The 12,649-nt window shown below is 57.8% G+C and overlaps 1 protein-coding gene across 1 annotated transcript in view; it reads left to right on the forward strand.

The window, feature by feature from the left end:
- CARMIL3 (capping protein regulator and myosin 1 linker 3) overlaps positions 1–12,649 on the forward strand; it is a 20,112-nt gene that overhangs the window by 1,233 nt on the left and 6,230 nt on the right. The window contains exons 2-25 of the mRNA XM_031552110.1: positions 171–265; positions 741–791; positions 1,269–1,328; positions 1,970–2,094; positions 2,403–2,479; positions 2,685–2,755; positions 3,337–3,410; positions 3,716–3,791; positions 4,261–4,349; positions 5,178–5,272; positions 5,693–5,779; positions 6,392–6,501; positions 6,837–6,914; positions 6,989–7,065; positions 7,609–7,713; positions 7,793–7,862; positions 7,957–8,038; positions 8,121–8,217; positions 8,500–8,554; positions 8,650–8,822; positions 8,895–8,963; positions 9,589–9,682; positions 9,757–9,855; positions 10,423–10,545. Coding sequence (XP_031407970.1) covers positions 171–265; positions 741–791; positions 1,269–1,328; positions 1,970–2,094; positions 2,403–2,479; positions 2,685–2,755; positions 3,337–3,410; positions 3,716–3,791; positions 4,261–4,349; positions 5,178–5,272; positions 5,693–5,779; positions 6,392–6,501; positions 6,837–6,914; positions 6,989–7,065; positions 7,609–7,713; positions 7,793–7,862; positions 7,957–8,038; positions 8,121–8,217; positions 8,500–8,554; positions 8,650–8,822; positions 8,895–8,963; positions 9,589–9,682; positions 9,757–9,855; positions 10,423–10,545 — 2,132 coding nt within the window. The remainder of the gene's footprint in view (positions 1–170; positions 266–740; positions 792–1,268; positions 1,329–1,969; positions 2,095–2,402; positions 2,480–2,684; positions 2,756–3,336; positions 3,411–3,715; positions 3,792–4,260; positions 4,350–5,177; positions 5,273–5,692; positions 5,780–6,391; positions 6,502–6,836; positions 6,915–6,988; positions 7,066–7,608; positions 7,714–7,792; positions 7,863–7,956; positions 8,039–8,120; positions 8,218–8,499; positions 8,555–8,649; positions 8,823–8,894; positions 8,964–9,588; positions 9,683–9,756; positions 9,856–10,422; positions 10,546–12,649) is intronic.

The raw sequence follows: 12,649 nt of genomic DNA on the forward strand, positions 1-12,649 counted from the left end.
GTGCCCCCAAAGCTCCGCGTCCGTGGTGCTGGATCTGGCGCTATCCGTGGTGCTGAAACCGACGCTAAACGGCAACGGGAGCGGGGAGGGGGACAGACTGGAGGGGCGCTGGGGAGGGAGGGGAGGTTACTGGGATGAATCCTTCCTCTCGTAACCCCAACCCCATTCAGAAAGCATCCGCCGGGCCCTGGGGCGGCCCCGCATCCACCTGCTGCTGCGTGCCCGCCTGGAGACCAAACCCCGTCGGCTGGAGGAGAGGATCTTGGTGGGAGCTGGGAGGGATGAGAGGAACAGGAGGGGGATCGGGGCACTGGGAGGGGGACTGGGGGCACTGAGAGGGATCTATGGGTTACTGGAAGCACTGGGAATACTGGAAGTGGGTATTCAGGGGGTACTGGGAGTAGAAATGGGGACACTGGGAAGGGGTCTGGGACATTCGCTATTAAAGACTTAAGAGTTATTGGGAGCACTGGGAGGGGGTCAGAGGCTACTGGGAGGCACTGGGACTGAAAATAGGGACACTGAAACGGGTCTGGGGGCACTGGGAGGTACTGGGAAGGAGAACAGCAGCACTTGAAGGGGAAGTGGGATGCTCTGGGAGGGAGGCTGATGGCACTGAGAAGGGAAATGGGCAAAACGGGGGGCTCTGGGAAATCACTGGGAGCACCAGGGGGCACTGGGAGAGGTCTGAGCTCTTACTGGAGACACTGGGAGCACTGGGTGCCTGCCTCGTCCCCCAGGCCCTCACTGCCTGGCGCCTGCACCTCTTCGGCCCCACAATACCGGCCAAGGTGAGCCCTTGCACGGGAATTTGCACGAGTAAATGTGCTCAATTTTCACATGGTTTGGCACGGGGATTTACAGAATGATTTGCATATGGATGTGCAGAGGGATCTGAATGCGTCCATCCCCCAGCAAAACCCATTGCATGAGAAACCACATGAGGATTTGCATGAGCCTGTTCCCTAGCACAAGCGTTTTATGAGCATTTGCACAAGGATTCTCAGAAGCAACTGTTTGCACAAGTCTGCCTTTTTGCACAAACACTCACATGAAGGCTTAGATGGGAATTCGCACAATAATTTGCACAAGGATTTGCACAAATATATGCACGAGGGTTTGCATGGAGTCCATCCTCTTGCAGAAGGGTTTTCATACTGCTGAGCTCTTTCATATCTGTTTGCACAAAGATTTCCATGAGAAATTGCACGTGGATTTGCATGCCCATCTGTGTGTCCATGTGCACAAAGATTGCTGTTTGTTGCCAGGCTGAAGGTTCTTTGAGCGTGCTGGAGATTCGCTGCATCAGTGCCACCAGCCCCACCCAGGTACCCACCACCTCCCAGTGCAGACCAGTATGGGCCAGTGTGGACTGGTGACCCTCAACTGCTTGCCCAGAATCACGCCAAGCCTCTCAGTGTGCCCAGTGCCCTTCCAGTGACTGCCAGTACCCCCCTAGTGATCTCCTTAAGTCATTCCTTTACCTTATAATAGGTAAAGGTCCATACCTTACCAGTATGGACCAGTATGGATCAGTATGGACTAGTGGCCCTCCACTGCCTACCCAGTCTCCATCCACTGACTCCCAGTGCCTCTCAGGCTCTTACAGTATATCCCATTACCTCCCATTATGGACCAATATGAACCAATCAGCCTCCACTATCTTCCCAGTACCCTCCCAGCACCTCTCAGTGACCTCCCAGTACATCCCAGTGCCTCCCAGTCCCTCTTAGGACATGGCCTGTTCTATGTCCATCGCCCAGTTTCCCGGTATGTTAGCTTTTCTTCCAAGACATCCAAAGCCCTCCTCACCCCTCTCAGCACCCTCCCAGTATATTCCAGTGTCCTTCCAGTTTGTACAAGTCTCTCAAATCCCCTCCATTCCCATTAGAGAGCCCCAATCCCCCCAGGGCTCTGCCAACACCCCCACCAATGCCTCCCAGTGCCTCCCAGTACACCCAGTTCCTAGGTGCGCCTGGACACGGAGCGGGGTCCCCTGGCCCTGGCCCTTGCCAGCCCTTCTGCTGCCGCCTGCCTGGCCCGGGAGCTGGGAGCCGCCCTGGGGCGGGCCCTGCCCTGTGCCCCCCCCGTGTGAGCCATACTTGGGATATGCTGGGAGAGGGTTGGGGTAGGCGGTGGGGGGGACAGGGAGGGGAGTGGGAGGCATTAGGAGAGGGCGGAAGGGGAAGGGAAGGGATTTGGGATATAGCGGGAGCAGTCTGGGGAGGGATTAGATGGCACTGGGTTATACTGGGATGAACTGGGCGGGGTCTGGGGGCACTAGGATGTACAGGGAGGGCACTGGGGTGGATGAACTGAGACGGGAATGGATGTACTGGAATACATTGGGGGTTCCAGTCGGGGGTCGGGGGGGGCTCTGATGCTTGTCCCCGCCCCCAGCTGGACCCTCCCCCGGCGCCGCCCCTCGACACCTCCCCCACCTCGGAGAGCTCCGCCTCCAGCGGTCCCAGCGTCTGCGGTGAGGGGCGTGGCCACGGAGGGGCGTGGCCACGGGAGGGGCGGGGTCTCGGTGGTGGGCGTGGCCTCGGGGGCCGCATTGGTGTTCGTGGGATACAGGAAGGGGCGGGTTTTTTTGGGGGGGTCGTGGCTTGTCGCCGATAGGCGTCGTCTGGGAGGGGGCGTGGACAAGATCGGCCACGCCTTCTCCCCTCCAACCCCCACAGGGGGCTTCTCGGACACTTATGCGGCACTGTGTGACTACAACGGGCTGAGCTGCCGGGAGGAGGTGCAGTGGGTGTGTGGTGGGAATTGAGGGCTGTGGAGCACTGGGTGGCTTTAAGGGGTTCTCTGGGGGGCTTTGGGAGGCGTATGGGGTCCCTAGGGGCCTTTGAGGGAACATATGCGGGCAGTGTTTCAGAGGGTACGTGGGGTGTTTCGGTTGGGTCGATGGGGTTTATGAGAAGCTTTCTGGGGGGGTTCTATGGCATTCTTAGGGGGCCTTGAGGGGTCCGTGGGGAAATCTTTGTGGGGTCTCGGGGGATCACTGGGAGTCTAAGTGATCTCTTTTGTCCTGAGGGATCTATGGGGATATATGTGGGGGATTTGGAGGCGTTTGGGATGCAAAGAGAGCATGGGGTTTTGGGGGGGGGATCGATGGTAGTTTGTGGGTTCAGCACCAAGGACAGCGTCGACAGAGGACTTGGGCTCCACGGGGCTGTTGGGGAATCCTTGGGGTCCTTCCGGGGACCCTTAGGGGGTCTCTGGGAAGCTCCAGGGGGTTTGTGGGGTCCTGTGGGTCAGTGGTGGGTCTATAGGGTCTATGGATTTCTCTGGGACGGTCTCTGGGGGGCTATGGGGGTTTTGGGGTCCCCCCAGGACGTGGACACGCTGTACCATGCGGGGGAGCGGAGATGCTTCGACCTGAGGGACTTCAGCCACTTGGAGAGCCGGTGATGGTGGCACTGGGAGCACTGGGAGGGAATGGGTGTTACTGGGAGCACTGGGAAGAGGCTCGGGGCAATTAGGAGGCACTGGAAGGGGAAGTGGGGACACTGGAAGGGGTTTGGGAACAGTGGGAGGTACTGGGAGGGAGAATAGGAGTATTGGGAGGGGATCTGGAGCACATGGAGGCACTGGAAAGGCAGTGGGGAGCTGCTGGGAGGTCACTGGTGCTTACTGGGAGTGCCGGGAGGTGGCTGAGGGTTACTGGAAGGCACTGAGGTGTTCTGGGTGCTTACTGCTGGCACTGGTGCAGGGAGCTGGCACTGGCAGTGGCAGCACTGGGCTACAACCGCTGGTTCCGGGGGCTGTGCTGCCGTGATCTACGCCTGGTGGGTACCCCAAACCCAGGATCTCCCCATAGCCTCCATTTTGGGATCCCCTCGTTCATTTCTCCCCTCCCAAACCCCCACTGTTGGAGTCCCCCGATCATATTTTCCACTACCCCATTCTGGGGGAACCCATTGTCCCTTTACACACGCTTTGGGGTCATCAGCTTGCCTTCTTGCCACATTTCTGAGCTCCCTCCATTTTCAGGGTCCTCCAACACCTCACTTCCATCTCAAAATCAGTGTTGGGGTTCCTGGAACTTCCTCCATCCTGTCTTGGGGTCCCACAAGTTTCAGGACCCCCACAGTTTTGGGGATTCCCCCTGTCCTTCCGCACCATTTTAGGAGTCCCTCACTCCCTTAACTCTCCATACTCCTGTTTTTGGGTCCCTGCCCCCGCCCCATTCTCAGGGTGCTCCCCATTTTGGGGTTCTGTCTCCAACGTTTTGGGCTCTCCCATGTTGTGGTGCAGAGCAGTGAGGTGCAGGCGCAGGTGCTGCATGCTGTGCGTCGCTCACCCGCCTTGGAGGAGCTGATCCTGGACAATGTGGGGTTAAACGCGTATGCTTGGGGTCGATTCCTTTGGGACTTGGGGTGTGCACCCTAAGTGGAAGGGGTGGGATTTTGGGGGGATCTTGAGGGGGGAGGGTTGGAATGGTTTTGGAGAAATTTGGGGTGATTTAAAGATCTTGGAGGGATTTGGGGGATTTTTGGAGGTTTGGAGGTTTTGGAGGGGTGGATTTTTGGTACATAATTGTGGGAATTGGGGGGGTTGTGGTTGATTTTTTGGGGGTTTAGGGAGATTTGGTGCATTTTTTTGGTTTGAATGGTTTTGGGAGTGTGTGGGGAATTTGGGGATTTTTGTCTTTTTAGGGAGGAAATTTTACGGGTGTTGGAGTATTTTCAGAGTGGTATTGGTACATTTGGGAGGGAGGCGTGGGTATTTTGGTTGATTTGGGGAGATTGTTATGGGTTTGGGGTTAGGGAATGTTATATGGGTTTAAAGAGATTTGGTACATTGCAAATTTGTGGGTGCACCCTGAGTATGGAGGGATCTAAGATCTAAGTGGAATTTGGGAAGTTTTGGGAAGATCTCGTGGGGGTTTGGAGAGGATCCTGTGGGGTGCTGGGATGTTTCAGAGGGGTACAAAATTGGGGATGTCCCCTTTAGCTGGGGGGAGGTGAGATTTTGCAGGATCAGATTTAAGGCATTTGGAAACCTTTTTCGTTGGGGTGCATGAGGAGTACTTGGAGAAGCCCTTGGGGGAATTTGGGGTGGATTTTGTGTTTTGAGTGAGATCTTGGTGGGTTTGGAGGGATTTAGGGTGAGATTTGGGGCTTGGGGTGTTTCAGAGTTCGAGGTGCCCAAATCTGGCATTCCTCCCCAAGGGACTTCGCCTCCCGGTTGGCAGCAGCGCTGGCGGCTCACCCGGACCCACCGCTGCGATGCCTGGAGCTGCCCCGCGGATCCCTGGGGGACAAAGGTGACCTCCACATCCCCACTGCTCCCCAGAATTCCTACTGCACCTCAAAGCCTCCTGTGGCACTGCAAACCCACTTATAGAACCTCAAAAATCTCCCTAGAACACCCCAATTCCCCCATTAGATCTCAAATCCTTTTCTTGCACCCCAGGAATTCTTCCTCCAAATCCTACCCCAAATGCTCCTTTGCACCCCCAGTTGTCTCCCAGATCCCATTACGGTTATCCAGAAATCCCCCTAGAAGCTCATACTCCCCCCTTCCACTCCGAAGCATCCACTGCCACCCACAGATCCCCTAAATTGTCCCCAAATCCCCTGACTCCGCGATTCCCCCCACCCCCAGATCCCTTATTTGGTGTTGCCCAAACTTTTGGGGTCTGCCCTTATTTTGTGGTTCCCCTCAATTTCGGACTCCTCTCCAGGCCTGGCAGCACTGAGTCAGCGCTTCCTGGGGCTGCCAGGGGGGCTGCGACGGCTACGCTTGCCCCATTGCGGCCTGGGGGCACGAGGTGGGGCTGGGGGCACTGTGCAGTGTTGTGGGGCAGGGGGTGTCGAGAGCAGGGAGGGTGCGATGGGAACGCGGTACTGGAGGAATATGGGGGAGGGGAAAGGATATTAAGGGGCCATTGGGTGACCCATAGGGTTCTGGGCGCCCTGCGGTGTGATGGGGACCCATAGGGTGCCCACAAGAATATTGGAGTGTCTTCTAGGTAATGGTATGCCCCATAAGGTTTTGGGGTGCCCGTGGGGTTAAGGAGACCTACTGGGTAATGTGGAGCCCCGTGGGGATATTGCAGTGCCCATGGAGGTGTTGGGGTGCCCACTGAGGTTGGTTGGTGGGAGGGGGAGATTGTGTTATTGGGATGCTTCTGCAGCAGTGGGGAGCACTCTAAATGTGAACAGGTTACTGGTGTGAAACTGATCATTTTGGTGCCAAAATATTTTTGGGGGTTGTGAGGTGCCAATGAATACAATGAATACAATGAATACTGTTGGGTTCTGGGGAGTCCCCTGGGGATACTGGGCTGTGCATGGAAATTTTGGGATGCTTATGTGTGCTGTGGTTCTGTATGCCTCCATGGGTTCCTCCATGGGTACTGCACCCCACACCTGCCCCACAGGATTGGCGGCGCTGGGCCGGGCGCTGGGCGCAAACCCCGCTTTCCGCAGTGCCCTACAACTGCTGGACCTGGGCCACAATCCTGGGCTGCTGGGCAGCCCCCACGGCACTGTAGGATGGGAATGGGGTGCTATGGGGCAGGGATGGGGTTGTGGGGCGCTGGAGGTCAATGAGGGGTACTGGGGTTTGGATGTATGCTATGGGGCTGGAGTGGTGCTATGAGCTGGATAGACTGTATGGCGTTGGAGGGGATGCTGTGGGCTAGAACAGGAGTTGTGGGACTGGAGAAGTTGCTATGGGGTTGAAGAGGGGGTGTTGGGCAGGGTACAGTGGGATGCAATGGGGCTGGATGGGTGCTAAGGGGCTGGATGGGGTGGGTGGTACTATGGGACTGGGTGCTGTACTATGGAGCAGCCGTGGGGTCAGGCCCTACTCCACACCTCCAGGACCTCTTTGCTTTCCTGGCTCAACCCAACGCCCTCCTGCACCTTGACCTGGCTTCCACTGACTGCGCCCTTGATGTGGTGAGGGGCTGTGGGGTCGCCATGGGGCTGCCGTGGGGCAGTCGTGGGGCTGATGGCCCCCTTGTGCCTCCCAGCTCTTCGGGGCGCTGCTGCACGGCTGTTGCTCACGGCTCAGCTACCTCAACGTGGCCGGGAACAGCTTCTGCCACCGGTCAGCTCCTGCCCCACATGTCGATGGTGGCTGTGGGGCAGGGGGCAGGTGGGGCCTGGGGAGGCAGTTGGGAGCCCATTGAAAGTTGGAGTACCCTGCTGGCCAGTCACGAAGGCAAATAGGTTGCCCAGAATGTCATGGGGTGGATGGCCATCCCACTGTGTGGTAGAGCATCCCGTTGGGTGGTAGAGAACCCCTCTGAGCACTGGAGTGCCCTATTGGCCAATCAAGAAGTGCCATTGGGCGGTTGAGCACCCTTCTGAATAGTGGGAAGACCCCTTTGGGCATTGGAGCACCCAACTGGCCAATCTCTTGGGTGATCTGGAACAACACTGGGTGGTTGAACATCCTGTTATGTGGTCAGGAACCCCACTGGGTGGTCAGGAACCCCATTGGGTGGTCGAGTACCGTGTTGGGTGGTCAAGAACTCTGTTGGGTGTCCAAGGGCTCCATTGAGTTTTGGCCCGACTGGTTGGTGCAAGGAGTGCCTGGTTGACCCCAGATGGGTGGGGCTGATGGAACCCTGCTTCCACCTCCCCCCAGGAAGAGCCGTGAGGTCCCACCCACCCTGCAGCAGTTCTTCTGCAGCACCTTTGCTCTGTCCCACATCAGCCTGGCAGGCGTGCGGCTGCCCCCTGATGCTCTCAGGTGAGCTTCGCCCCCTGGGGTGGCCCTCTGCCTTCTGGGGAGATGGAGATGTGGGTGCACCGTGATCTGCCCTCCCCAGGTCTCTCCTGCAGGGATTGGCTGCCAACACCCACCTGAGCGACCTCCACCTGGACCTGAGCAGCTGTGAGGTGGGGGGGGGGCACTGCCCAAGGTGGGAGGGGTCCTGTGGGCACCCCTCGCGTCATTTTCTGTCCCTGTCCAATTCCTGGTGCCATCTTGCAGCTCCGCTCGCCAGGGGCTCGTGTGTTGGAGGAGCTGCTGGGGGGCATCAGTGCCGTGGGCAGCCTGGACCTCTCAGACAATGGTGAGAAGAGGGAGAAACCCCATCATGGGGACTGGCCTGGGACCCTGCCACTATCTCCAGTTTCTCCCCGCACTTCTCTCAGGCTTTGATGCCGATTTGCTGACGCTCGTACCAGCCCTGGGGAGGAACAAGGCCCTGAAGCACCTCTGGTTGGGCAAGAACTTCAGTGTCAAGGCGCGGTGAGTGCCCCTGCTGGACTCCCCCTGGTTCCATAGGGCCTTCTGAGGGCCCTCCTCCCCACCAGCCCTGGAGGAGGTAAACAGAACCATCGCTGGGCTGAGTCCGAGGGGGTCCACTTCGATCCTAATGGCCAAAGCCGTGTCACGGAAGCCCACCAAGACCTGATGGGCATCGCTGTGCCCGTGGAGGCCCACCAAGACCCCAGAGTGCTCACTGACGTCTTCTGAGACCCCAAGGGCCAGGCTGAGTCCATGTCCCACTGTTCTTTCTCCCCCCTTCAGAACACTGGAGGAGATCCTCCACAAGCTGGTGCAGGTCATCCAGGAGGACGACTGCGTGAGTTCCCCAGGGGACGGTGGGGTGGCAGGTGGACATCCACTTCTGTGGATCCCCCAGGCCCCATCTCTTGTCCTCTCTGCCCTTCCCGTAAGTCCCTGCAGTCGCTGTCAGTGGCTGAATCGAGGCTGAAGGCCAGGACCTGTATCCTGGTGAACGCGCTGGGCAGCAATGCCTGCTTGGCCAAAGTGGACCTCAGTGGTAACCTCATGGAGGACATGGGCGCCAAGATGCTGGCCAAGGCCCTGCAGATCAACAGCACCCTGCGGTGGGTGGGTGGTTTCACGGGGGGTTCAGGGGTGGTCTCTCCACCCCGACGTCACCTGTGGTCCCATGGCAGGAGCCTCAGCTGGGACAGGAACAACACGACAGCTGTGGGCTTCCAGGACATCGCCAGGGCCATGGAGAGGTGAGTGGGACCACCAGCATATTATACTGCAGGTGACGCCCCATCTGGAGCTTGTGAACACCAGGTTCAAACAACCAACCAGATCCGGACATGACACCTGGATCTCCAGACAGGTCAACCAGTTTTTGGACCTACTTGTCTGTGCTAGACTGTGCAACTGGCTATTCCATACAGGTTAATGGGTTACCAACTGATTCTAAACAATTTTTAGATGGGAAACCCATCCCAGACAAGTCAGTGGGTTCCCAATTAGTAAACTGGTTCAAGACTGGTCAACCCCAAAAAACTGAGTGTCTAGATCAGATATCCCATCCCATACTTGTCAGTTGCATCCCAACCACTCAGCTGCTTCTAGACTGGTCAAACATGTCTAGACTGGACAACCATCTCAGAGCAGTCAACTTTTCCAAAACGTCAATGGGATCTCAGCTAGTCAACTGGTTTTAGACTGGGCAACCATCTCTAGACTGCTCAGTCATCTTTAGACCAGTCAACTCATTTCAGTTCAGTCGGTGGGATCCGGTCTGGTCAACTGGCTCTACAGTGATCAACCAGCTGTTGACCAATCAACCTGCTGTATTCCACTGTCAATGGAATCCCAAGCAGATCCATGTCCTCTCAACAGCAACCACACATTGACCTTCATGGCCCTTCCCCTCTGTGACCTCACAGCCGCCTACCGTAGTTCCCCGGAGCGGACAGACACTGGTTGGCAGCAGGTGGGTGGAGGCATCTGGGGATTCTCTAAAATTTGTGTCTGGGAGTCTCAGGCATCCCAATTTCCCTCCTGAAGATCCAATGGTGCCTCCTACGCAATGGCCGCGGTCCCAAGGTGCCACCAGAGCAGGTGCTCCGGCTGCAGCGGGGCATTGTCACCAGCACGGCTGAGCAAGTAATCTTTCCCCAGGGACATGGGGAACCTGGGGACTGGGGACGCTTGTGGGGCAGGAGAGGACAGATGCGGGGCCAATTTGTGGCAGCCGTGGGGCAGATGTGGGAAGTGACAGGGATACGGGATAGCGGCCAGAAGGATGCTTGGGTGGCTACTCGGGTGGTTGCTAGGCAGCTTTTGGGGTGATTATAAGTGTTGCTGAGGGATTGCCTTGGTGGTTTCCAGGGCAGTTGCTGGGGCAGTAAGAGCAGAATCTGCTGTTGTTTCTGGAGTGGTTGCCAAGATGAGAGATTGTCGGAGCAGTTGCGAGGCTGGTTGCTGGAGTGGTTATTGGGGCGATGGGAAATATTCCTGACATAATGCCGGGCTGATTGCTGGGGCAATGGGAAGTTGCTAGGATGGTTGCCAGGGTGGTTGCCGGGGTGATGGGAGGCGTTGCTGATGAGGTGCTGGGGCAGTGGCTGTGGAGGTTGCTGAGGTGATGGGGGCAGTTGTTGAGGGGATGCCGGGATGGTTGCCAGTTGCCAGGGTGGTTGCCAGGGCTGTTGCCAAGGAGATGTGCTGCAGATGCTCTGCCGGCTGAGCGGACGAGTGCAGGCGGCGGCGCGGGGGCTGCGGGGGCACCCAGGGGCACAGCGGGACCTTGCAGAGGCCCAGGAGCTGCTGCGGGAAGCCAGGAACGCCCGTGCGGTGAGCACCCCAACAGCATGTACCCAACAGAGACCAACGGGAGCCTGCGTGCCCTGAGATAGCCCTGAAACACTCCCAAATCCCCAGCGCCGCACCCACAAGCACAGCATCTGACCCCCAGATTGAAGCATCTTCTCCCCCCCCCAAAGTAGAACCCTCAAAGAACCCCAGGAACATCCGCAGGACCCCAACATCCCCCACCTCAGATTTTTAGCGTATGACCCCCACATTGAAGTATCGTCCCCACAAAGTTGAACCCCTAAAGCACCCCAGGAGCCCTGCAGAAAACCCCTGCATGCCCATCAGAATTGGAGTATCCGACTCCCCCGTTGAAGCTCCTCCCCAGAATTGAAGCGTTCTCCCTCAAGGAACCTCAGAAACACCCCCCCAGAATAGCGTCAGCTTCAAAATAGAAACATCTCACCCCAAAATTGAAGCTTCCCGCCCAAATAAAGAGAACCCTTAAAAAACTCAGAATCTTTATAGAAATTAAAGCATACCTCCCCAAATGAAGCATCTCCTCCCAAAGCTGAAACATTTCCCCCCACCCTGATAAAAATAGAACTCCCCCTCAACAAACAGAAGCCCTCCCAAAGCCCATCCCAAACCTCCCTCCAGAACAGTGTTCTTCCTCTCAAAAATGAGACCCCTCCGAATGAGATCTCCTCCAGCACCACAAAACCAGCCCTGGGGTGCTGACAGCCCAAATTTTCACCATGACCTTGTGACCCCCCCCCATGATCCCTATGACTCCTATGAATCCCACTGCTCCCCTGTGACCCAGGGACCCCTAAGATCTCCCATGAACTACGATACCCTGTGACTTCTTTGACTTCCCATGACCTCGTAACCTCATGACCCCCATCACTCCTCTGGCCTCCCATATTGTCCCATGACCTCTACGACTCTCTTGACCCCTTGCATGACCTCCCATCACCTCCCTCCCTCTCCCCCCATGACCCTATGACCTCCCATTTGAGGAGTAAGAGGGAAATGCACAGGCAGCAGGAGCAGGGATGGGTGGCCTGGGAAGAGTACAGGGATGTCAGCAGGACATGGCACAGATGGAGCTGCAGTGGGCGAGGTGTGGCAGATAATGAGAAGGGATTCTACAGGTCCCTTGGTCAGAAGAAACAGGCTGAGAAGAGTGCACCCTCTGTGATGGAGGAGAAGGGGGCCAAGGCAGCAGCAGACACGGAGGTGGCTGAGGCACAATGAATTCTTTGCTTCAGGCTTCACTGGCAGCCACATCTCACACGTCTCTGCAGGTGGAGGCGGGGGAGCAAAGCCCCTCCGCTGCAGTCAAGGAGCAGGTTTGAGAACAGCTGACGAGGCCGAATGTGTACAGTCCCCGCTGCACCCAGATCCTGCAGTGGGAGGTGTTCAGGGACGTGAGGGCTGAGCAGGTGATCTGAGACGGCTTCCCCGAGGGCAGGTCGTGCCTTACCCAGCCGTGCGGGTGGAGCGATGGCTGCCGCAGACCAATGCAAAGCAACCGATGGCGTCATCCGCTGGGACTCCTGCAGGGCTGCTGGCACGGCCCACGTCACATCTCCCGCGGGAAGATATGGATTTCACCATTCCACGGGCGGCTGCAGCCCGAGGGCTGTGGGCAGTGGCTCTGTGTGCAGGTGGAGGTACTCACAAATAGTGTCCCCCAGGGGTCCTCGTGGGAGCGGTGTGCCTGAACATCTTCATCAGTGACTGGATGTTGGGATCCGTGTGCCCTCAGTTTGGTGATGACCCCATGCTGAGTGCTGCGGTGACACAACAGAAGGATGTTGATGCCACCATCCAGAGGGGGCTGGGCAGACTCAAAAAGTGGGCACGTGTGAACTGAGTGAGGGTCAACGGGGCCAGGTGTAGCTGTTGGGTCGGGGCAATCGCAGCTGTGAGTACAGAGCGGGAGAAGAACGGCTTGAGAGCAGCCCTGCTGAGGGGGACCCGGGGGTCCTGGGGGGTGAAAAGCCGGACGTGATCCAGTGCTGAGTGCCAGCAGCCCGAGGGCAACCGCAGCACAGGCTGCACCGACGGAGAGCGGTGGGGCGGGGCGGGGACCGGCCCCGTCTGTCCGCCCTCGGGAGCCCCTTCCGGGCCGCGGGAG

This window comes from Meleagris gallopavo, chromosome 1, assembly GCF_000146605.3.
Source record: "Meleagris gallopavo isolate NT-WF06-2002-E0010 breed Aviagen turkey brand Nicholas breeding stock chromosome 1, Turkey_5.1, whole genome shotgun sequence".
NCBI lineage: Eukaryota > Metazoa > Chordata > Aves > Galliformes > Phasianidae > Meleagris > Meleagris gallopavo.